Source organism: Drosophila albomicans, chromosome 2R, assembly GCF_009650485.2.
Source record: "Drosophila albomicans strain 15112-1751.03 chromosome 2R, ASM965048v2, whole genome shotgun sequence".
Classification (NCBI taxonomy): Eukaryota; Metazoa; Arthropoda; class Insecta; order Diptera; family Drosophilidae; genus Drosophila; species Drosophila albomicans.
In genome coordinates, this window is record NC_047631.2 from 17,474,374 (window position 1) to 17,499,502 (window position 25,129).

Genomic DNA, 25,129 nt, shown 5'->3' on the forward strand with positions numbered 1-25,129 from the left:
CTTTAAATTTGAATTTAACAGAAGCAAGCAGAAAGTGAGAGAGAGGGAGACAACAGTACCCATAATGGAACCTGCTGCAGCTTATCACAAGTACTTTATAGTGAAACGGGTACTTTCTGTGACCACAACCGTTGGGCGAAAATAGCTCAAATAGAGAGGCGCAGTTAAGTACGTTAATTTAAAAAGCAAAATTAGAAGCATATGAATTCATATTAATTTCATATTTAAAATGACTTTGAACATGGTCTCCCTAAATCGACAGTTAATTAATTTGATTCACATTTCCGACTCCCGATTTAGTAAAAGTTTGCTGTAGTACTACGTTATCTGTGGGTCTCCCGACATCGATTAGAGGCTGAGACTCACGCTCAAGTCAATCGCGCTCAGTTATAATAAGCACCGACGGCGACAACTTGCTTGGCCTGCCTGCGTGTTTTTTTTTTAATATAAATATATTCCAAAACAGAAACCCCAGCTCAGTGCTCAGTATCTGTTTAAGTCGGCAGAGCATGGGAATTAATTTAGTGCGAGACATGTCAGCTTTAGCTTCGTTTCGGGTTGTTGTCGTAGCTGTTGTTGTTGTTTGCTCATTGACATTGAGCGTGGCTGGTAATTATTATGGGAGACTTGAAAACTTGTCGATGTGAACTTAGCTTAACACTGGCATTATCTTCTATCTGCAGCCCAACAAAGCGATTGTACGGCAAAAGTTCCCAATGGACGGGTTCTCGGGAGTTGTACGCCAGTGCGTCAATGCGATTACTTTATGAGGATATTGGCAGCGAAATTCATTTCTCAATCTGATCGCAATCTATTGCGTGATAATCGCTGTAATGCAGAGCAACACACCGATGTTCAAGTAGGTTGTAAATATTCTATTATTGTTGTATATGCATATATATATTTTTTTGAATTCAATTATTTATTTTCATTTTTATAGGTCTGTTGTCCATTGACAGGTGCAAATGGTGAATGGTTTTCCAGTTCTGTAGCATCAAGCAGAGATACGTTGGGTGCCTCTAAGCATGCGCTGCTGCCCGTAAATTGCGGAGCTGTGAAATGGGAGCGCAATAATGATACAGAAACAAACATCAAAGAGTTCCCCTGGCTGGCGCTCATTGAGTATACGAAGCGTATGTAAACCCCCCTGACATGTGGCAAAATCAAAAGTTTACTTATCACTTATTTTGTTTTGGTTTCGAATGACGCAGCGAATCAAGAGAAACTTCATGCGTGTGGCGGCGTTTTAATCAGTCAGCGTTATGTGCTAACAGCGGCTCATTGCATCTCAAATCCATCGACTACTAATTCAGGCTGGAAGATTCAAACTGTTCGCCTGGGCGAATGGGATACAACCACCAATCCCGATTGCCAGGTGCCGAATGCGTTTGAAAACACGGTGTGTGCGCCACGTTATCAGGATGTCCCCGTTGAACAAATTGTTGTGCATCCGCAATACAATAGAATTGACTCTGGTCAGACCAATGACATTGCCATGATACGTTTGCGTGAGGAAGTCGAACTCAGTGACTTTGTGCAACCCATTTGTCTGCCCAACAAACAGTTGCGTGCCGATGAACTGGAGGGTCTGGTCACCGAAGTATCTGGCTGGCAAGCCACAAACAGTTCTCGACCGAGGAAGAGCCAGGTGCTCATCACTTCCATCGAGCATTGCCAGCAACAATATGGGGCACAAAATATACGCATCATGGCATCGCAGCTTTGTGGCACGGCCAATTCGAATGAGTGTCACGGCAACTCAGGTGGACCGCTCATGTTGTTCAAAAATGATGTCTATCTGCTGGGTGGTCTGCTCTCCTTTGGCCCTGTGACGTGTGCTCTGCCAGATTGGCCAGATATCTACACACGGGTAGCGTCTTACATCGATTGGATTCACTCAAATCTAAGAGCTTAAAAGGCAAACTTACTTATTTTATTTGAACACGAAAAACTATTAATTCTATAAATAAATGCAAATTCTTAAAATAATCATAAGTTTATGCTTTAATTAATTATAGTATTTGAGAACGAGGCGTTATTAATATTTTCTATTAAACAGTTTATAAAACTACATAAGCAGTGTATAGTTCATACCATCTAGCTTAGAAAGCGAGTTTAATTTTAAATTTTGTGCATAATATATACCGAAAGATTAATTAATTTTTGCATTTATTAAGATTCTACTGAACTTCTTCACACTGCTTGTAAAATATTTAAAAATGATTTCACTGATGCGCCGATTTTGAGTAACTTGTGACTTATCGCAATCCGGCGAGAATCGGTATCGCTTTTGTGAGCTTGCAATTATCGATGTAGCCAAGTTTTCAGCTATCCCTTTTATATGCTAAGCAATTCGCTCAGCAGCCAAGTCTTGAAATAATTCTTTTAAAAGTTTTGCAACGCGATAAAACTTAAATTTGTGTGGAAATCATATTCAATTAGTGGGTGTATCATTTAGTGATGGCAGAAGCTGTAAAAACAGGTAAAATATTGTATAAATGCGACTGCGAAATACGTGCAAACAAAATTTCCATTCGTGCGTATGTGAGCGACAATGGCGACTATCTTATTAGTTCTCGATATCGATAAGCTTTTTTTTTGTTTTTGCACTACACAGCGTTGCAATTGATTGTAGACGTTTAAAACTGCAAATTTAAATATAAATATTGTCTTACATATATTACAGAAAGCGTACAAAGTGGTTCGTCGCAGAGGCGTAAGCATAGGCGTGGCAAGAAGTCCAAGATGCTGCCCAAGAAGACGAAGAGTCAGTATCCGCCTTGGAAACTCGATATTCTGCCAGCAGCAACTGGAAATGGAGCCGCCATCAGCAGCGGCAGTGGCAATGTTCGCACCAAATTGGTGCGTTCGCGTTCCCTTCTGGTGCCCTATAACACAAATCGCTTTCTAATGGAGGAGCACATGTCCGAGCTGCCGAAGGATGAGTTCGATGACAATTGCTTTGGCTCACAGACCGAAGATCAGGAACTGTTCTATCGAAGGAGTTCTCCAATGTTTACGAGCGTGCGCGCCTCGAGCGTCTGGAGACAATGAACAAACAGGAGCTGATACAGGAGTGTCTACAGATTGAGGATCGCTACGCAAAGGATCAAGGGCGACAACGTCAGCAGAGCCTGAATGCCCAGAACATATCCAAGGAGTATGGCTTAAAAATACGTACATTAGAGGACAAAATACGTGAACTGACGCGAGAAAATCAAAGTAAGTTCAAGGGATTTATTTAAACCAAATAAATAGTTTTATTAGAGAAGTTTGTTGGGCTTAGAAAACTGAGAAATAACTTGAGATTTAGCCTTAGCTGTATAGTTTCATTGAAATAAGTTTCCTTTATCAATTTTGAATTAATCGAACAAATCCTTTTCCAGTTTTGCGATCACATATTATACGCTCGCGATCGCCAACAATCACAGCAGCAGCTGCAGCAGCCGCTTCACCGCCCTCGGCAGCCGCGCCCACAGCTAGCGCCGTTTGCGAGCTACAGGCGCGTCAACAGCCGCAGCAACCCACTCCGATGGACTCGTCCAGCGAGGATAGCGAAAGTGATAGCAGCAGCTCTACATCCACGACCACATCCAGCAGCTCGTCGTCGAGCAGCGAAGGTCATGAGATAGGCGTGGCTGGTCTTAATATTGCCAATGGCCATGCAGAGCGAACTGGTCACCAACATCAGCATCGACATCGACGTAGTCGCAGCCGCAGCCACTCGCGTTCTCCCATTCTTGTGTCTGGTGCTGCTGCTCAATTGAATGGTCACGCCAACGAGGAGGAGGAACGCTTAAATCTATTGGAGGCCAGCCGCATGGAAGAGGATGACAACTTCAGTGAGGATGCCAAGAACGAACCCAAATAAATGGTATTTTAAAGACGCGCTCTGGCGCTCCAAAACAAAAAAAACTGTGTATATATACGACTCAAAACTTGTGGTAAAAACAGTTGCATAATTTTCCCCGCTTAGTTCTAAGTAAAGCGAATCCCATAAACTCAAAATCAAAAGCACAAAAAACATACAAACATAAGTAAATTTCGTGCTGTAATCATATAATAATGTTTAAGGTCCAGCCTCCGCCAAAATTGCTTTTTATAATTAATTAATGTGCGTTAAATTTACACACTAAGATTTAGCAAGTAGATTGACAATTTTTATTGAATACTGAATTTTATATAGAAAGAACACCCGGATTTTAAACTGAATAAAATGTTGAATTGTAATATTGAACTAAGAATACAAATGCAATAATGGAATAATGTGCTTAACTGTATTTATTTTATGTAACAAAACTAAAATTTAAATAAGTTAATTCAATACAGTCAAACACATTATGCTCTATTCTATTTTGGTTTGGCTATTTATCTAAGTGATTTTTGCTGGCAATGATTTTGACAAAAGAGCTGTACTCACTGGCGTAAACACTCTTCGATATGCCCGCGTAGCTGCTGCCCAGCAGCTTTTGTTCCCCTGCCGTCAGCTGCGGCTGAATCGTTAGGCGCTTGGGACCTCGCACTGGCATCCAGCCACTGACTGGTGCCACGTTGGGCACCATACAGCCACGCACAGCGATGTTGAGGCCCACTAGACCTAAGGAATCGTCGCGATACTCCTGCAGCAGCATGTCCGCCACGCCTAGATCATTCACAGCCTCCATAGCATGGGAAATGTCGAGAAAGTGTGGCAAATAGTTGGCATGTATGAAGTTGACAAAATTGCGGGGCTCCGTACAGAAAGCTTCGGCAAGATCTTCGGGGCTATGCAACAGTCGCTGGGCGTTATCTTCAGCATCTACAAAATACAGTATTAAAGGAAAGTTAAGCAACGGAATTATCTAGCTTACACTTAGGATTGAAAACTCTTCCCAGCGCATGCATCATAGTAATGGATTCATCTCGCCCTATCGACTTTAGTGTGTTCGTGGCCTTCCTTTTGCGTCCCTTGCTCGGGGCGCTTACATTCAACTGAAGCTGCTTTGTGGCCATACTGGGCGCACCTTTCAGCGAGCCAAAGTGCAGATTAATCAGCGCATTTCGTATGTCGCCTTGGGCACACACCACAATAGAGTCCATCACATTTTGTGTGGGCAGCTTGTACAATGCCTTGTGCTGCTCCTGCTGCATTAGCGTGCCAAATCGTTTCATGGAACGCTGCATAATTGTGGCCGCTATGGCATTGAAGCTAATGTGCTCGATGCGCAGCTTGGCCTTTAGTTGATCCGTAAAGAGTTTGTAGCTAATGTTGAGCACTCTAGATTTGCTGTCTGCTACTATAAAGACGAGTGGCGATTTTCCATAGTTCATGTACTCGCTGCAAGAGAGGAAGTCTTAATAAGTAAACCTTCTGTCATTATCGTACTTACTCCATTAACTCCTCGAATGTGGCTGCTGCATCTTTGAGCAGTATATTGGGAAAGTCCTCTACAAGCAGTATCCTTTTGTTTTGCGCCGACAGCAGCGATTTGTAGCGCGAGGCGCGCAATAGGAAGCTTTTAAAGGCCTCCAGCTGTGAGCTGGCATACGAATTGCCAGTGGGTTGATCGCCCAATGTCTGGATCTCCTCGCAGTCAACGGGATTGATCCATTCTTGCAATGCATAGCCAAACTCTTGAGCTAACACACGCAGTGTTGCCGTTTTGCCCGAGCCAGCTGGTCCAGTGATTAGGCAGATTTGAGCTGGGTATTTGCTGCGTAGCGCTTGGCAATGCAGCAACCAGTTGCGCACTTCTTCCAGTTTCTTGGGATGCACAGCCAGATCATCGCTACAACTGGGCGCAAAACTCTCTATCCAATTATCGCTTACAATGGGTGAAATGCCAGCGGTATCAGTCTCATCTTGCTGCTCTCCGTCGAGCGATAAATCAACCACACTATTATTTGTTGCACAAATTGTAGAGTTGGTTTTCCTCAGCGAATTTTTGGCAGCAGTTGCGGCGAGGCTTGCGCTTCTTGTGCGTTTCACGGGTACAGCTTCCTCTGCACTGCTTTTCAGCTCACTGAAGGCAGACTTTACCCATGCTTTCTACAGGAATTTAACGCGTTAAATAGACTTTTTGTTGAGCAGCTTAAAATTGTTTACCTTTTTTGCGCTCATTTCGTTTGCTATCGATATCAGACTCGCAGGGTTGCTAGTCTACGCTGTGCGATAGGCGAGCACTGCAATAATCGATATGTGCCACCACTGTAAATCGATTATCAGTTGTGCGATGAATTGGCGGCACTTCCAGTGCTGCCCAGCCACTAAATTGTAGTGCTTCAAATTTGAATGCAGCATTAAATACATAAATCGTCAGATATTGATTTCGTTTTATTTATTCGTTTTGAAATGCAGCAAGTGCGCTTTACAACTGTACAACACTATGATAACGTTACATTTAAGAGTTTGTGTAGGACTATTTTTTGCATTGTTTCATACATTATATTCATTTCGAATTAGATGCACACTTTCTTTCGTTTGAGACAATTTGACTTCTTTGGTTTTTATTTACAAAAGCAAATTGCATACATACGTACAATAAACAATTATACATTTAATATATGTGTATATATAAATATAATGAGTAAGCATGCAATACAACTAGGATTTATCATTAAAACAGAACTTAACGTTTAATCATTGAGATACTAGAAGCACGTAAATTAAGCAACGCCTTAACAGCTAACTAGAGGGATATCGATCGATATAAAGGAATGAAATATCATCATCATCATCATCATCAAGGATCATCATTTTATAATCAGTGCCAAATGAAATTTGATTTGTTTTGTGCCTAACCTATAAGAAATGCTTAAAAACTATACAAAGTCATATATGTATGTAGGCGGTAGTTTGCTGTTTACACATCTCGTTCTCTATTATTTTCGCTGCTCGAATCGCTGCGTCAGCGATGCTATATTGGAGCTGCCCGTCGCCGCCTTCACGGTGGGTGGCGTCGGTGCTGTCGTTGCTGCCGCAGCTGTGCCTGGAGCACGCTTCACCAGACCGCTGCTGAACGATGGCTTGGCCGACAGCGGTTTCGGTTTCTGTATGGTGGCCGATGGCGTTGTCGTTGCCAACGTGCCGCCATTGGGCAGTGCTTTAGCTGTCTTCGTGAATGACTTGGGACGTGTTTGGCCTGTACTACTGCTGCCACTGCGTGTGACCTGCTGCGGATTGCTGCTGGCTATGGGCGGTTTCTTGGCCGCACTTGCGGCTGCAGTGGCTGCTTGTGGCGCTGGCTTGAAGCTGGAGAAGGCGCGTGTAGGCGAGATGTCGGAGCGTGTGGGCGCCACACGTGCCACAGGCGTATTGAGTGGCGCTGCACGCAGATATGTGGTTGCAGCTGCTGTTGCTGCAGCTGCTGCTGGTTTCTCCTCTTGGCTGCTGCTGTTCCGATTGCTGCCCGCTGGCTTCGGCGGCGCTGGACGTGTTGGACTGCGCGGCGTCTCTGGGATCGACTCCTCAGCGGGAGCAGCAGCTGCGCCTGGTGTTGACGCCTTGCCCGAGTATATGGAATCGCCACCATTCAGCTTCTCAAACTCATTGACAATCTCACCCAGCAATCCCATGTCGCCGCCGCTGCTCGACAAACTGGCCACTAGATCGCTGCGCTTGAGGGTTTGTGCCGCTGGAGGAATCTCGTCAATCACCGAGTAAATGTCATCGTTGGAGGCGCGTGTTTGCGCCTCCACAAACTCGCAGTCATCGTAGGTGTTCTCTGTGGTCTTTTGCGCTGTCGCTACGGGCAGCTGATAGCCGGCGGAGCACGTCGAGTTGGTCTTCTTCACCAGCGGCGGCGGTCTTGGTGGCGGTGATTTGGGTCTCGATCCTGCAGCTCCAGCGGCAGCTGCAGCATTGGCTGCTGTGCTCTTGGGTCGTGCAGCGGCACCGGGTGGCGATCGCATCGAGCCAAAGGTCTGCACCTGGCTTTTTTTGGTAGGCGAACGCATCGATTGCGTGCGCTTCACCAGATTCTTGGTCTCCTCCTCACGTGGCGTGGTCTCTGAGTCCGAGTTGGAGGACTCTGCCTGACCTGGCAACGGCACAGGCATCGGTGCAGAGATCTCCAGCGTCCGCAAGCGTTCGCGATCTATGTAAGTCTTCTCCTTGAGCGGCGCCTTCTCCTCCTTCTTGAGGAACGAGGCCAGTCGTCTGATGGTGCCATCTCGCTTGATGTTCAGCTTGGGATCCGAGTGCAGTGGCACAGGAGGCGCTGGAGCCGAGCGTGTGGGTGACAGATCTCCATCGTTGTCCTTCAATGGCACCATGGTCAGTGTGCTGGAGTCCAGCGTGGGTTTCGATATAATCGGACGTGCTGTGGAGCCGGGATTGGGTGGCGGCAGTGCTGGCGCAGCACGTGTCAAGGTATCGCCGCGTTTCACCTCCGTGCTGGCTTTTACCACTGGCGGAGCTGGCGCACTGCGCTGTGGCACTGTCACTTGCTCCACCTGCACGGTGGGCTGCACAAAGGCCACGTTGGGTCCGCTGTAGTTGCTCGACGGGGAGCTGGCATTGTTCAGCGGTCGCAGCGTGAATCCTTTGAATTTGCCAAACATGCCGGCGCCGCCAGAGTTATTGGCGCCACCAGCATCGCTTAGATCACTCGGTGACTTCAGCAGCGCCGAGTTCATGTCATCCGAGCTGCTGGGAGTCGATTTGGGCAGTCCTCCATTGGGTCCACCTGGTGGAGGTCCGGTGCCATTCTGATTGGAGCGCAGCGTGGGCGCCTTGTGGCCACTTGTCGTCTTGATGCTGAGGAGAGTAGAAGCGTGACTTTAGTAAGGCGTTAACATACGGAAAGGAGTTTGTGTCTGTGTCTGCGTGTGTGTGTGTTTGTTACATACCAACAAATAACAGTGCATGTAAGTTTTAAAACCATAACCAGTGCTTTACATAAAACATGCGGCTCGACAACGCAGAGCTAAGGGTTTAACAGAGATTTAACATAACAGAGCAGTGCAAAGAAAAGAATAAAAACCAAACAGCAGAGCATGTAACATAGACATAACAGAGTAGTGTAAAGATCAGTCCAAAACCAACACTAGGAAATCAAGACTTAACATTAACAGCGGCTAGCTTAACATAAAAGTTACGTATACGTGATATACTTAAAATTAAACATACAGACGAATGCCATATCAGCCACACTCTATGAAAAATAATAAAGTAATTAAACATATGTACCAATATTAAGTTCAGTTAAATTAAAAGTTGCAACAAAGCGTTTATTTATTTAAAGGTTACTGCTAAAACTAGGTTAAGTAACTTAATAACATACACAAATTAAATTAAAAAACATACAAAAAGGCAAGGCAACACAGTATGAACACAAAGGAGTACAAGGAATTGTAAAATGAGGTGAAAAACACCAAACACGCAACATGCAAAAGTTTCTTGGCATGCAAATATTGCAGGGCAGTGTTGTTGTTGTTGTTGTTGTTGTTATTGTTGTTAGTTGTGTGTTAGTTTTTGGCACACCTCGCGGGGTCGCTCTGTATAAACTCGGCGCCCTCGGTGAGCGCCAAGGGATTTGTAGTGGCATGCAGACGCGGCGCCGTGATGTCCAGCTTGCGACGCAGTGTGCTGTTCTGCTTATCGTTTCGACTGTTACTGTTAATGTTATTTTTACTGCTACTGTTACTGTTAATGTTGTTATTGGCTGTATGCTTAGTGTTATTGTTGTTGAAATTGCGATGCGGTGGAACGGGCGGCGGCGTCGCTGCTGCAACTGTTGGTTTCAATTGACAGCCAGAGAGCTTGCGTCGCAGATGCGGCTCCATCTCGTAGTTGCTCTGGCTCTTGGTTGGCATGGCAGGTGGACGCACTGCAGCCGCTTGACGGGACTTCGATCGCGGCAATGTGCAGTGTATGTTAGTAATTGTAGCCGTGTTACTGTTACTGCTACTGCTACTGTTACTGTTAGTGTTACTGTTAGTGTTAGTGATGTTACAACTAGTTGGTGTAGTGGTTAGTGGTTGTGCGTGTGGTGGTACAGGTGGAGGTGGTGCAGACGGAGAACAAGTGGTGGTGCTGGGTGTGTTGGGTGTAGAACTAGTTGCTGTGGCTTTGCAGCAAATGTCGCTGCTGCTGCTGCCACTGGATGTGATGGACGTGGATACATACATATTCTCGGCCAGTTTGCCGCCGGCGAAGAGCTTCTTGTTGCGCTTCATAAAGATGTAGACTGCCCAGCCGACAAGGATTAGCGGCAGCACCACAAAGAACAGTATCCACAGCAGACGCTGGAAGCTGAGTGCGCCTGTAATAAAATAATTAAAAATATGAAGAGTGTTAATATTGATACCAGGTACTTTAATCGTTGTAATTAATATTATGTCAATCTTTAACTATTTCTACATTTTAGTAATTCCCCGAATTTCTTTTTTTCTTTTAAGTAGAAATCTTTTTGTTATTTCTCTGTTATTTCCTATAAGCAGGAAATTAGAATTTTGATGGTTGTTGTGAAAGTTTATAAATCATCTTTAAAGAATGTATCTTAATATACTCTATTCTTGCCCTTTTCGTTTTAAAATAAAACTGAAGTTGTGATTGTGTTTTTTTCATGGGGAACGAAGATAAATATTAAATAAATCAATCCATGCTAAAGGAACCATAAAATTTTAAATTTCTTATTTGGAACACACTTTTTTCTGTTTCTTACTACTTATAACTAAAGAATTTATAATTTTGACAATGAAAATATTAAAAAATGTAAAGAATATTATATTTCTTTCACTATTTGAATAACTTTTTGTCTTCTTAGAGACAACACAATAAATAATTATGATCTGCAATACCTTATCGATACTATAAATGCAATTCTTGCTGTACTTACTGCTTGGATCTGTGGCTGGTCCGCTGTCGACAGAACCGCCGTGTCCTGGCTTGCCGCAAGACTCTCCTCCATAGCCCACATCGCAGTGGCAATGCCCCCGACTGTTGCACACGCCGTTGTCGTTGCAGTTCTCCGGACATGCGGATCCCATTCCCAGCTGTCGCACATGATCGATGGCGAGGCACTTTTGATCGACGCACATGCTCTCTGTGCCACACTTGGCACCATTCGGTGTTAGACCCGGATCAATGGTCTGCAGTCCGAGATCCACCAGAGCTGTGCGGCAGGCGACAATCTTGCGATCATGACTGACATAGGAATGCGACAACACCGCCGCTGTTTCCATGCCGAACTCCAAGCGCTCATTCAAATGGGTGCAATGCAGCATGCCGCAATGGACATGCGGAGGCGTGCACTTGACAAAGGTCTTGTTGAGCCGATTGAAGCCACAGTTGCCGAGACGCGTTCCCTCCACATTCTTGTGGTAGCAATGCTCCGAGTTGTCACCCGTTGGACCCCAAAGGATGCGACACTGATTTGCATGGGAGCGACAAGTGCCATGGAAGCAATACGCCTGATTATTGTCACAAGGTTCCGTATCGCGTCGAAAGACATCCGCTGGGCAATACTCCGATTCGCCGGTGCAATACTCGGGCAGGTCGCATTCGTTCTCCTTGGGTCGACAGGCGCTGCCCGCTAGCTTGGGGCGACACGTATCCAAGTCACAGCACTCGCCGGTGGCACAGGAGGCGTTGCTGTGCAACATGCAAGTGTGCGCATTGCAGCAGCTGTTCTCGCAGTGCGTCGGCAACCCGCAATCACACTGCTCGCCCGGCTCCACAAATCCATTGCCGCACTGCGGCGAATCGAAGAGCCTCGTGGGTTTGTTGCGCAGACAATAGTTCATGCCACGCGAGAAGGCAATCGTCAGCTGATCGATGCTGCAGCTGCTCCAGTGCACCGGGACGACAGCTGTGCTTGAGGCAGCCATCACACACTTCTCGTCGGGACAATGGCAATCGCTGGAATCGTGCTCCATGCCAAAATTGTGACCCATCTCGTGGGCCATGGTGGTGGCCACCACAGCCTGCACTTGGCTGTGCTGCATGCTAACGCCGCCGGAGTATTCGTAGGTGCAGATGGGACCCTTGAGGGCTTTGCCCACCACGCCGCCCGAGAACATCTCTTTGGTCAGCAGTTGGGCGTTGTCGTTGGGATGCTCCAGCACCAGTTTGGTGCTGCGATAGTTGAGGAAATTGCGCAGCGTCACATCGCCGTCGCTGGAGAACTCGATCTCGTTCGATTCGTTCCAAATCACGACGCCCACCAGCGCCACAAAGATGTTCAGGGGCACATAGAGCTGTAAAATACAAAGAAAAAGAGATTAGTACTGACTGATCAGAATATTTCGCATATTCCTTTTTCACTTACGGCATTCACAATGTTGGCCAAATCCTTGCAGTGCTGATGCACTCGCTTCGCGTTCTCGCCAAAGTGCTTGTACAGCTTGTTGTCCACCACAATCACCAGCTCCACATAGCTGGAATACTTGTTCGCATTGTACGGTCCACGTATCAGTTGACTTTCATCGGCATCGGCATCGCGTCGCTGGCGCTTCAGCAAGCGTTGGAATTCGTTGCCATCCAGTTTGTGTGGTTCCCCCGAATGTTTGGCATCGTGTGGAAAGTGGTTGTCCTTGTGGTTGTCGTAGCCACAGGTAGCATTCGTTTGCAGCATGTCGGCGTGCCTGTAATTCAATATTTCCGTTGCCAAAAATTAATAACGGAAGTGCGAGTCATCGTTTCAATTGTGGGGGGTAAGGAATGTTTTGGAATGGGCTCGGCTAATAAAGCAAATATTTATGTGGAGCAAACATTGGGGCAGGTAAGCGGTAAGCAACTCCTGCGGTGGCAGGGGCAGCGGCAAGTCGATGTTGATTAGCTGCCTCGACAACGGCAACGGTAAAGGAAAAGGTAAAGGCAAAGGCAGAGCAATTGGTCGATTAGATAAGCGCCACTCTCGAAGATGGCCACGTGAACTTTGCATGCGAGAAGTGTAGTTTGATGCTTAGATACCCTATAATCATCGACTAAATAGGTGCAAAAGAGTTGGCACAAGTAAATCCATTTACAATGAAAGTAATTATTAATGAAAGGTTCACTCTTTTCTATACCACATATACCTCAAAGAACAATTTCGCTTCATTTGAAGCGAAATATATCACTATCACTATATACATAGATAATACTTGCGCCACTTGACAGATAACATGCGTTATAAAAGTGGGCAAACAGTCGTTGCACTCTCTTCAATTTAATTACGCTTTAATCAGATTAGACAGACGGTTGAATTGTACCCAGATATCATGTTTGAACTAGAAATTTATTATTTTTGCCTGTTGCACTCAGTCTGATTTTAAAGGAAATGAGCAGAATGTTAACTAATAAAAGTTGGAAGCAGCCAATTTCCTGTAATTTAGCTTTACCAATACTCGCTATTAAATCTGATTTTATAGAACAAAACAGTTTGTTAATTAACGAACTGTCAATTCGCTGTAACTCGTAGTTACTTAAAGTGAAGTTAAACATAAATCCCTTTTGGTTCTAACAGCTAACATTCTTCAATAGTTAAACAGCTAACAAATTAAACAGCAAAAATTTTGGTTCTAATGTAAGGTAACTTTAGAGAATGTTAGCTAAAAACAACCAACTGTTAATTATCAGCAATTCAAGTGTCAAGTCTGGCTTTGTGAAACTTAACAGAATGTTAGCTAACAAGTTGTTCAGCAGTCTCTGCAAGTATTAACAGCTGCTATGGAGTGTAGACTGTTAAGTCAGTGTGCACTGTTAAATCTAATGTGTTAAATAGAAAACTGTTAATTCACTGAACAGTTATTTAAATTAGAGTATATGGAATTTGACAGAATATTCGAAAATTAACTGTAGCTATTAATTCTTATTTGATTATTTTTAACAGAATAATTCGAATGAGCAAACTCTTAGTTCTCTGTCATTAACACCTTTCATTGCAGCTTGCTGCAATTTGAAACTTCCTTGTTGAATTTCTTCCTCAAGGTCGTAACTCACCTGAGCAGATAGTGGTCATTGTGCAACCGGCCATTGCTCTCGATATGCGGGTGTATAAAATATGTGTGCTCGCCATCAAAGACGACGCCATTGAGGCTGCCATCGCAGGTGGAAAGCGCCACACTCGACTCCGGTTTGCCGCGAATGCGTCCCTGTTAAAAGTGAGATAGAGAAAGAGAGAAAGAATGAAAGATAGTTACCACACTGGTTGCAGTTGAAACGACAACTATAACAACTTGAACTCACCTGATAATGGCATAAATCAACGTCAGTCTTGGTGAAGTTGCGCACCACGTAACCGGAGCCATTGCCGGAGTTATCCGCCCGATTGCTGGCATTCTGATAGCGCAGGAAGTGGGCGTCGGGCAGGAGGCGATCGTTGCGCTGCAGTTCGATGTGGATGCGTTGTCCTTGGTGCGTGTAGCTCAGCGTTAACTGCTCCGCATGCAGACCATCCTGCAACACATTTCAAGAGATTTCAGTTTAATTTCCTCCACGCACGCAGCATATGTAATGAGCATGGAATGGGGGCGTAAAACACGCAAATCTGGGGGCGGCTTGTCTATGCCCTCTGCTCTATGCCCATTCTCACAGTTTTCTAGGTGCGAATGTGTAAAATTCTACGCCCATCTTCACTTTGCCCTGCCTAATAACAGGCTGCCCTTTGGCTCGTGGCAACTAATTAAAAAGGGTTTCATCAGCATTTCAGCATTCCACGTTTTGTGGCACACACACACACCCATTTATTTCGCCACACACTCATACACACACAGGAAGCTTTTGCTATATAAAAATATCCTGCGTATATTTATCTTTAATTTACGCTACATGTTTCGGCTTAATCTACACCCATTTCCCTCAATTTGCGCTGAGTTATTAGTTGGCAAAAACACGCACAGCTTGGTTGTTGTGTATAGTGTATAATATAAGGATTAGTTGATTAAGCCAACAATTTTGGCAACTAGCAACAGTAATGTTTTATGCTTAAATCCCAAGTCTAGACATCTCTTTAATTGAAAACGAAGCAGAGTAAGCTTCACGATTTACTGCTCTTTGCTTTCTTTAATTTACTTTTTTCCCCAATAAATATTTCGTTCAACCCTTTGCCACATTGCTTCTCGCTTCTCTCTGAGCTTCTCGCCCCCTTTTTTTTTTTGCATTAGCTTTCAATTGAAATTTTATCTCTGGATATAAAATTTGCTTTTACCAACATCGCTGGCATCTGTTTTGCTGCTACTACGTTTGCTTTTTTATCCATTACTTTACACTTGAATTATTACTTTTCTTATTCTTTTACTTTTCACTTTACTTCAGGGCTTTCTTTTAATTTGCAGTTTACCCTTTCCCCTCGCTTCTCGTGCTGCTCAATTAGCTGCTCTGTGTAGAAACTTCTTGCAGCGTTTCTTGTTGAACTTTCGCTTCTTATGTCCACACCGTTGCAGCTTTAACCGTGAGCGATGTCTCAACTTGACCTACTTGATGCCCAAATGGAAAATGGGGAGGGAAAATGGGGACGGGGTTGCGTACTTACCGCTGCATCCAGAGAGCTGTGGAGGGCGCGCTTAGTGCGACCATGTTGCACTTGGGGGCGTATCACAGTGTGTGTTGAAAACTCATTAAGGGCAGGAAAATAGTCACCGATGTGTGCTGCAAATGGAAAGGAAAAGAACACGTTTATGAATGTATGTAAATGTGTATGCGAAAGCGATTAACACACTGTAATTATAGCACAAGATACTTAAATACAAATGTATCTTCTGGCATGAGTGTGGAACACACCTAAAAGCTAAGCAGACAGCATGACAAAGACAAATCCGCTGTGAGTGAAACTTTGGCCCTGACTGAAAGGTGTCTCTAATGGGCTTAAGTTGCGCGCATGGCGCATGACAACTTGAGCCCATAATTAAGGCAAAGAATCCGCCACAGTTTGATAATTATTAAATGTTCCCAGATGACTGATAAGATGCACAGAGTAAACAATAAAGCATCTCTCTGTGTGAATATCGAGTATATAAAAGTAGTCAGAGTCTGTCTAATGTGTGATGCATGGCCATGGCCGGTGCTAAAATTAGCGAGTTCATAAATTAAGTATGTGATACAGATTTGGAACTACACACATTATATATGTATGTGGGCATCCGTATATGCATGCATGCATGTATGTGTGTGTTCTGGGAACTTGCTTGTAACGTAAAACACGTCTAATTAATGCAGACCAAACAGACAGCGCAGATGTCTGACATGCAGCAGCAGCAGCAGAAGAAGAGACTACGTTTTGTATCTTGCAGATACATTTCGCACATGCGTGGGCTCAGCTCTTCTGCTGCCGCTGCTGGCCTTAGCACTTGGGGCACAAGTGGACGCCGTGAGTGAGTCGCTTACTCATTCACTCACATGGCCAGCAGCGAGCAGCGAGAGCATTGAGCAAAACAATAAACCTTGCCACAAGATTTTGGGGGCCCCCTAAAAAGAAAACATCTTTCAATTTTAGCGACTGCCAAGTCTGGCAGACCAGCAGCATCGTCATCGTCATCATCATCTTCATCTCTTCTACCTCCAACTGCTGCTGCCTCATCTCCATCGAAAAGTCAAGACGCTTTCCAAGTGTCACACGCGTCAGGGCTTTTTTTTGTTGTTGTTTAACACAACGACGCCTCAAACAAAAACCAGAAAAAGTTTTCGTTTTTTTTGTTCGTTATATTTATGTTTTATTTTTATAACTCGCAACGTTTAACGCACAAAGCTGAAGAGCAGACAACTTGGATTCTTTTTAGCTCTGCAGATTTCCCTCTTCTCTTTTCTCTTTCTCTCATTTCTCTTCTTTTCCTTTTTGGGGCTCATGTCTTTTGTCATTGCGAATCAGTGATTCGCAATTAACGACACCAGATTTAAGATCCCCTCAAGGGACAGAGCAAAACCTAATCAATTTTCATTGTGTTCGTTAGCTGCATACCAAGTAAAAGAAGCGATGACACGAGTTTAAAGTGAAACTAATAAAGGTATTTTTTATTGCAAGTGCTGAGAGGAGATGAGATCAGTGGAAATTGAGCTGTAAATTTGCTGACAGCCATCGAAATTTGTATTCTAGTCCAGAGAGAATGAGATTTTAAATTGAAATGCTCAGCAAATATTTTTGCAATGACAATTTACGCATTTTATTTCTGCGTAAGTCAGCATTAAACTTGTCAATCAATTTCCATTGTGTGTTTGGCCAAATTTAAATTGGATTTTGAATATGAATACGAACAATTTTCATTCATATTTTATAACTATAAAAAACATTTGCCAACAACTGTTGCCAGCTGTTAATTGGCAAACATTGTTGTAGGCATTTTTAATAGCATTGTTCATAATAAATACTTCTGTGAGGAATTTGTTATAATTTGTGGCACGTTCATTTGTTTATAAATTCGAACATTTGTTTAAATTGCTGGGAGCAATAATAGAATACTTCGTTCATCAAGGAGAGGGGGTAAGTTTAATGGATCTGAAGTGACTAATCAATGTCTCAACGCTAATGACTTGCAGACTAATGCAAATGCCCTTAGGACATTCCAAATTACTTGCGAGGAATACTCGGCATGGGTGTGAAACTATTACAGAAACTAATTAACCCAAAACGAAGACACCCAATGATTGATAGTTGCGAGCGTTCTAATGAGCTGTGCTTCGTGGTGATTAATAAATAATAAAAATCGAGTTAGCAAGCGATTTCAAGATGGAATTTATGCAGTTTAATTGACCAGTTTTGTATTCTTGCGAGGGACCTTAAAAATAACTGCGAAAATGTTTATCAATTGATAAGCGGACTGCTGCTGGTGATAAGCGACGACTTATGATATCTACTATGTGGTTATAAATAGTCGAGTGTGGATGGCAAACGCCACAAAACACAAGAGGTCATAAAACATGCCTCGGCTGTTGAGAGAGAGCAAACGGCGCCAGGAGGCGTTACAAGGACCTTTTTGTAGTGGAAAATCATTAAAACTAGAACACAACAAACACACACACCATCACATACACACACTTAACAGATGCGCCGTGGGATACACGTTTGGCTAGACAGCGGGAAATTATCACACGAGATGCTGCGAGCTCTGCTCTCAGCTCGAGGCATAAAACATATGGCGCATTTTTAGAATGCGAGCTCAGGGTCAGAGCGGGGAACTGGAATTGGAACTGTGACTGCGACTGAAGCTGAGGATGAGGCTGAGGTTGGGCGTTGTCTGGTCGCGCACGTCCATCATCGTCTCCGCTGATGATGGGATTGAAGACCTAAAAATAAAATGAAATAGGAAAAGCAGACGCCGTTGTTTTTGTTTCTGTTTCTGCTTTTTTTTTGACGTTTTGACGAACTCATGTCATCGCCTTTCTTTGAAGTCGATGATGACGATGAGGATGCTCATGATTGTGTGGCAAAGGATTTGCTACGCTTGAGGATTAGTTGGACCAACAGTGCAGCGAGTGTGTTTACTGCGTTTATGTTTGGTTGTTTGGTTATGCAGCCGTCTCTGTTTGTGCGCCTCTTCATGGGGGTTACAACAGTCTCGGAAATTTTATTATCGCACACAGCCCGCAGTCTGTTAACTGAATCTCAATTGATTTTTCATGCAAATCCCGAATAAAATAAACGGCAGCTATCACTTGGCACTTGTCAACCCCCGCTTGAGAGTGAGAATAGGGGAAGAGTAGGGGGCGAGGGACTCGTATAACAATCAACACAGCGGCAACAAAAATTTATATTTATAACTTGCGTTGTCATAAAAAACAAAACGAATATATAATACTGCAAAGACATTAAAAAACATTGAGACACTTGAGAGTGTTTTTTTTTTCTTTTTATGGCTTGGCCAATTGAGGAACTAAATAGAGGAGAATATTCTCTAGTTATAAATTGTTATAAAGGGATTGAAAGGGGAATTCTATGGATATGATTTTCCAATTTGAATGATGAAAAATGCTGCGCTCTGCATTTTTCAATAATGGCTCCAGGCATTTAATATTAATGCTGAAATGTTTTGGAAAAATTATGATGCCAGGGGAAAAATGTTAAACCCAATTAAAAGTGCCTCATTTGGATTGCGTTCTTCTTAGGAGGAAGCCCATAAAATTTGTAACACTTCACGGTGAAGTTTCAACGGCAAAATATTAATAGAATTCTTTTTGGAATCAGGGCATAAATATATGGCTGGCTCCATAAACAGATTAGTGGCAGCTCCCCAAAGAGGAGAAAAGGGCAAAAGATGCACGAATATGGCAAATGCATTACGAATGCATTTCTTGAATCCGTCGAAATCGAATGTGTGCCTAATTGATAAACAAGACGAAGACGAACGCATTGCAGAAGAAGGAGGGGAGAAGTGAAGGGAAAGACAGGCAACTTTTCATTTTGTCGTTGTTTTTCCCTCAATTCATTTGTGTATACAGACATTTTCCTTCAAACTGAGTTGAAGTTTTTCAACTTTTGTGTTCTTTCGAGTTCTGCCTGCGCATAATTGAGTAATACACGCACACTCGCATAGAAAATAAAATTTCAATTGTTGCCGGGCAAACGAAAAACAATAAAAATGAAAATTTAAATGAAAAACAAACCCCCCGCTGCCGCCAAACGGGGGGAAATCAAATAAGGAAAGTCACGCACACATCATCGTCGTATCACAATTCAATTAAATTCTCTTTTTCGCTCTTCGCAGCCAGAACAAGCTTTTCAATTTGGGGCCAAATAACGTTGTATATATATAAAAAATAAAATGCTCGGAAAAATAAAGCAAATAAATTGCGAGCACAATTATTCTTTGGCATTTTGATAGCAGATAAATTGTTAATGACTGTTTGCTTTAAATTTTGCTAATTGTTATTGTTATTTCAGCAGAAGTTGTGCCACAGATACAAATGTATCTTTTCAATTACAACAGCAAACTATTTACAAATTGGAAATTTTATTTGAAATATATTTGTTTCCATGATATTTAACACAATTTTCGTTTAATTCTGGATAAATTAGAAACTTTATTTGCTAGATAAATTGAAAACTTTATTTGAAATAGTTTTACCATCAATGCTTCTCTCGATGTGGAACACAGATTTCATGCAAGCAAAATTAACTGCAATTTGCCGCAAATGAAAAACTTTCTGCAAGCTGAAGCATATGATTATAATCTAATCAAATTGATAGCGTTGCACGCTTATCGGATTAACGACAACAAATTGCAGTTGAGTGAGCACAAATTGTTTTTGCACCTGAATTTGCAGTGGGAAATGGGAGATGCAACAACCACTTGTGGCAAACACTGCAGCATGCTACGCAATGCCACAAACTAACAACTCCGAAATTTGGGTTAAACGCAAACTGTGAACAATAGTCAGAGATAGAGAGAGAAGGTGGCAACTTCACAGGCTGAATTTAACAGCATTTTGCATGATTTGCACGTTTCAGTTGAGGTAAATTTGATTGAATTAATCAAGTTACACAGGTGAAAATGCAATTAAAACGAAGAAGACCGCAAAAGAGAAAGAGAATGAGAGAGAGTCTAGTATAGTCCACACACATACACAACGTTGCTGTATTTGATTGATATTGATTGAGGACTGTCAAAGTTCAATCTGCAAGCGGCTGCAGCGAAGTAGCGCTGTCTGAATTATTTATAAGCAACTCGATGTTGGATTGTATAAATAACATGGGCCACGATGCAAGTATAACAGCAACAACAACAACGAAAACGAGGCAAGAAATGGGAAAAAAGAAAACGGGCAACACGACAGCCAAGTAACAGAATCAGAAATCAAATTGTAACTTGAGAGCGCCCGCAGCCATGAAAGGACGTCACGTCGCATGGATTCGTGGGCTGTTGCTGTTGTTGTTGAATTGGGTTGGGGACTCATTCTCTGAGTCTTTGAGTTTGCGTCTTAGCTGCAACACCAAGCCACAAAGCCGCTTTGTTTGACACGACTCGTTGGTGGCGTGAAAAGCACTTGAGCCTCATAACAATTGTTGGACTTTTGGAGGCGCTCAGATTTCCGGCATTTAACTGAAAATGCACTCAGCAAATGAAAGAATGGCTCAGCGATTCTGTGTGGCCAACGAACTCCGCTGGCTCCTTTTGCCTTCCACAACCACAACCACAACAAGAACATCAAGAACAAACCCTCTCTATCAGGTAACGCATCTTTGATTGGGATTTGTCAGCTATCTTTTCGACTTTCAATTTCGAACATCTGAGATTATGATCAAGCACAACAAAAAGGTGTTTTACGTGTGGTCCCAATTTCGACAGTCATTCTAGGATTTTGGATTTGGGGAAATGTTTATAGGGTTGGGCACCTGTCAAACGCGGCTTTCAACTTTATTCGATTGCCTCATTAAGAGCGCATTAAACGCAATCGAAGCGCCATAAAACAACATGAGGCGTGGCCATCAAATGCATGTTGCATGCCTCTGCCTGGCCTGCTTGCAACATTCATTGCCTTGGTCTTGTGTCCATGTCCATACTACACGATGTCGTGCAAAATACATAGTTGACTTTTTACTTTTTTTTTTTTTTGGAGTGCAGCTTCCAATGGAAGCAGAACAGACAGCGGTTTGTTGCCAAGTGTGCGATACACTTGAAGAAATAAAAGGCCAGATTTTTATGAAATTATAAATTATTTTCACTATTAACAAAATGCGTATAAAGTTTATGTTGGAGTGGTTTGATAATCATACTTTTGTAATTTCAATTTTTAAGCTGTTTTTTGCGCTCCCCCTTTTTCGCTGAGTGTAGCCACTTCGTGCTCCCACTTTGCAGTGCTTGCTCCGCATCTTTGTTTATTTGTGGTGCATGTGCAATGCACATCTTTACAACAGGGTTTCTTCTGCCCAGACTGCGCCCTTTTGCATTTGGCTTCAATTAGGCGTTGCTAAAAATACTTTCATACTTGCTGGCGGCTGCTTTATTTTTGTTGCACTTTCCTTGCGCTGCGCTGCGTTTCATTTGTTTCTGTTTCTGTTTTGGGTTCCTGTTATTTCCCCCTCCGGCACTTGCAACAAATTAATTGCCCCGATGAATCGTCCGACGTCCGCCTTCTGTTGCATGCATAAGTTATGCACTTTCTGCCGTTCGTTGTCTGCCTCGCTCTTTATCTCTCTTTGTCTACGTGCCTTGCTCTCTCTCTCTCTCTGTGTCTTGTTTTATTTTGTGTTGATGCAACAATTTGTATAAATCAATACGCGTACTTGTTGACAGGCGCCTTCGTGGCGCTCGCCCCGTCGCCCCGTGGCACCGTTAACATCGCACCGTCTGTCATTTTCAATGAATCATCACATGTAACACATATTACAGCCGTGACCCTATTTCGATGTACGCCACTGTGCCGAACTGACCCTCCCGCTCAGCCCATCTGCCAAGAGGTGTAACATAAGTGTTGTAAAGACAAATTTCATTTTGATTCTACATTGTGTTTAACAATTTATTGGTTTGCATGATGTGAATTCATTAAAATTTGCATTGTCATTAGCAATTACGTTTTTGCATGTTGTGATTACTTTAACATTAGCATTAGAATTATCATTATCATTACCAAACCATTTTTGATATAATGTGTTTTCATTAAAATTAGCATTACATTAACATTATCATGGAGAAATGTCATTAGTGCTAAAATTGGTGTTATAACCAGCTTGGACTTTCGCTTTTGTATTAGCACTTTCATTATTGTGAGCTGTATGATTATTATTGGCATTATTATTATAATGTTTATTAGCTTTAGCATTGTCATTACAGTTGACAAATGTCATTACAACGTTGATAATGTTGCAACCAGGTTTAACTTTAGCTTGTGCATTATTATACTTGGCATTAGCATTTTCATTACTATATATTATCATTGCTATAAACATTATAATTCTCATTAATATTCTAATTGTAATTTTCTTGGCATATTGGATCAGAATATCTATTTCCATTAATATTGCATTAGCATTATCATTAAAAGTGATATTAGTATTAATTTTAATTTTCCGTTTTGTATTATTATTATTTTAATATTTGGAATTGTCATTATAATTATAATCCGTATTATTTTTGCAGTATTTATGGGACTATATTAATTTCATTATTATTCACGTTCACATTAATAGGTGCATTCATAATTAAATGCGCTGTTCCATTATAATTCACATTTGCATTTTCATTGTCATTGCTTCCTTGTTATTTCCATTGTCGTCATTATTATTGTTCACTGAGCTGTTTCCAGCAAAGTTGTGAATGGCAGGACGGGGATTGCAATTAATCTGTTTGTCGATCCCTACCCATGAAATTTCTCTTTCATGTCAAATTCGGACTGACCATTGCAATGGCTTCAAAGAACTGCAATGCGATGTCAGTTTCCTGTTACCTGCAATTAAATACCTGCAAAATCTCATTAAATCTCACATGGCGGGCCAAACAATGAGCAGACATCACTTTTTGTTAACATTTTCCAGTACTACGCACAATCTATAGTTGGAAAATAATAAACACCAAAATGGCAGAAAGTACCCATAGATACGATGTTATTGTTGTTGTTGTTGCTGACTGCATCTGTGTTATTTCAGGCGGAATGAATGCCGATGGCATTGTGCAAAATCATGAAGGCATATATCAGGGCTAGATAAAGATCATGAACCGAGGTTGCACCTGCCCCTTGCTCCTGTATATTCAAAGCCACAGCGGGGCACACGGCCAATCTGTGCGCAAAAACTAATAGAATAGACAATGCAAAAAAGAATTTAGACTTGAGTGGAGAGCGCAGCAGGCGGGCAAGAGTGAGAAATGCTCTCGGTTGGAAACTGTCGGTTTAGGTTGGTCGGACACTTCACTGACTGAAGGACTTTGTGGACGAAGCAAGCATCGCATTACACATTTGAGCCTCAATGCAAATAGTAAACTTTTACTTTTTCGACAACAACGTCGAAGGACGAACTGTGTGTGTGTGTGTGTCGGCATTAAAGATCCTTAAACCTAACACTTTGCACAATGGGTATTTCCAACATTTTATTTCGGCAAGTGCTTGCCAACTACCGCGTTGCCAAGTACTTTCCTTTTGCGCGCGTTGCGTTGCGACCGCCCATTGAGCTCGCAGGACACGCAGGATACCAGCTGCGTTGCTCCGTAGTTACAGGTAACAGACTCAGATTCGTCGTTAAGCCGTGAAATTTCACACCCGCTGTGGCTGGCTTTTCATCATCAAGTGATTGTCAAGTTGATCCTGAGCAGGTAAATCTTAATATGGCCACTCAAATCTCGCCAACTCATTGTTTGTTCTTTATCGTCATTCAACTGGACATTCAACTATGGGCCCAAAAGGCTTTAACTTGTTTGCCAAAGAGCCGCTGGTTGAGTTGCTATCTGCTTGCCTCCTTCCATTCACTATTTACTTTGTCTAGTTTGTTATTTGACTGCGTGTGCTCGTAAAGTTATTGGTTCTGATAACTGATAACTCAGATAAGTCGCCAACACTAGCACAGTAACTGTGTTCTTCTCTAGGGTGATGACTGTGCCTAATTGTCGCATTAAGTCATAAAACTAAACAATTTTAAGTATAGTCATAAAACGGCTGACAAGAACAGCAATTAAAGCTGTTGACTTGTAAAGCTAAGACTGGAATGGGAACCCACCAAAAGGTCAACAAGTTGTCCAAACTTGTATTGCCTTTAGTTGAACCTGGGCGTTAGCATTTAAGGCTAAAGCAAGTTCGTTCTAGCGTTGGCTTTCATTGCATTGTCTTTGTCTAATAGCAACTACAAAAAAAAAAGATGCTTTGTCTTGGCATATTCTTTATCAGCGATATTCATCAAATTATAGTACACTTTTTTTTGCAGCTGTGCCAGATTGACTATATATAGGAAATGCATTAAATGTAAATAAACGTAATATTATTAAGTGCGATTTATATGCATACAACATCATCATAATTGTGTTGTATGTCATTGACCAAGTGACTGAGTGACTGACAGATTGTTGAAATAAATCTCAATCGGCGTAAATTGAAATGATTTGTTGCCACACACACACAACACACACACTCACAATAGACGGACCCACGAGATGAGCTCCATCTTCAGCATTCAGATTCCGTTTCATGAGCTGCAGCTGGCGCCAGCAACAAAATGAAGTATTATTGTTGTTAGTTCCGTGGGTGCGGACAGGTTTACGTTTTGTTTACACTTATGGCATTAATATTAATGCGTATTCACTTCGAATCTGA

General features: G+C 42.6%; 4 protein-coding genes across 4 annotated transcripts in view; 2 read left to right on the forward strand and 2 right to left on the reverse strand.

Moving 5' to 3' along the window:
* The first annotated feature begins 340 nt into the window (after window positions 1–340).
* LOC127565874 (melanization protease 1) lies at window positions 341–1,984 on the forward strand. Its single transcript, XM_052006664.1, has 4 exons — window positions 341–609; window positions 684–859; window positions 941–1,133; window positions 1,212–1,984. The coding sequence occupies exons 1-4, from the start codon at window positions 510–512 to the stop codon at window positions 1,913–1,915; spliced, it is 1,173 nt and encodes a 390-aa protein (XP_051862624.1). The 5' UTR covers window positions 341–509; the 3' UTR covers window positions 1,916–1,984.
* A 340-nt stretch (window positions 1,985–2,324) lies between these two features.
* LOC127565875 (protein HEXIM1) lies at window positions 2,325–3,967 on the forward strand. Its single transcript, XM_052006665.1, is given in 4 exon segments — window positions 2,325–2,482; window positions 2,687–2,992; window positions 2,995–3,222; window positions 3,387–3,967. Coding segments are annotated over 4 exon segments (1,041 nt in total). The 5' UTR covers window positions 2,325–2,460; the 3' UTR covers window positions 3,872–3,967.
* A 357-nt stretch (window positions 3,968–4,324) lies between these two features.
* On the reverse strand, window positions 4,325–6,178 carry LOC127565873 (cell cycle checkpoint protein RAD17). Its single transcript, XM_052006663.1, has 4 exons — window positions 6,086–6,178; window positions 5,370–6,028; window positions 4,851–5,317; window positions 4,325–4,798 (listed from the first exon to the last, which is right to left on the reverse strand). Exons 1-4 carry the CDS (start codon window positions 6,098–6,100, stop codon window positions 4,365–4,367), a joined length of 1,575 nt encoding a protein of 524 aa, XP_051862623.1. The 5' UTR covers window positions 6,101–6,178; the 3' UTR covers window positions 4,325–4,364.
* A 124-nt stretch (window positions 6,179–6,302) lies between these two features.
* LOC127566159 (disintegrin and metalloproteinase domain-containing protein 12) overlaps window positions 6,303–25,129 on the reverse strand; it is a 37,320-nt gene continuing 18,493 nt past the window's right edge. The window contains exons 2-8 of the mRNA XM_052007899.1: window positions 15,438–15,553; window positions 14,153–14,362; window positions 13,907–14,058; window positions 12,252–12,567; window positions 10,821–12,180; window positions 10,109–10,244; window positions 6,303–8,737 (exon numbers count right to left, since the gene is read on the reverse strand). Of these exons, the coding sequence (XP_051863859.1) occupies window positions 6,862–8,737; window positions 10,109–10,244; window positions 10,821–12,180; window positions 12,252–12,567; window positions 13,907–14,058; window positions 14,153–14,362; window positions 15,438–15,553 (4,166 nt within the window). The 3' untranslated portion in view covers window positions 6,303–6,861. The remainder of the gene's footprint in view (window positions 8,738–10,108; window positions 10,245–10,820; window positions 12,181–12,251; window positions 12,568–13,906; window positions 14,059–14,152; window positions 14,363–15,437; window positions 15,554–25,129) is intronic.

Excerpts from the sequence above, each read along its gene's own strand:
- LOC127565874 (XM_052006664.1), top strand. The coding sequence starts at position 510 with ATGGGAATTAATTTAGTGCGAGACATGTCAGCTTTAGCTTCGTTTCGG. Across the intron at positions 610-683 it reads ATTGACATTGAGCGTGGCTG|CCCAACAAAGCGATTGTACG; the intron begins GTAATTATTATG and ends TTCTATCTGCAG. Across the intron at positions 860-940 it reads AGCAACACACCGATGTTCAA|GTCTGTTGTCCATTGACAGG; the intron begins GTAGGTTGTAAA and ends TCATTTTTATAG.
- LOC127565873 (XM_052006663.1), bottom strand. Across the intron at positions 5,318-5,369 it reads ACATTCGAGGAGTTAATGGA|CGAGTACATGAACTATGGAA; the intron begins GTAAGTACGATA and ends CCTCTCTTGCAG. Across the intron at positions 4,799-4,850 it reads AAGAGTTTTCAATCCTAAGT|ATGCTGAAGATAACGCCCAG; the intron begins GTAAGCTAGATA and ends TGTATTTTGTAG.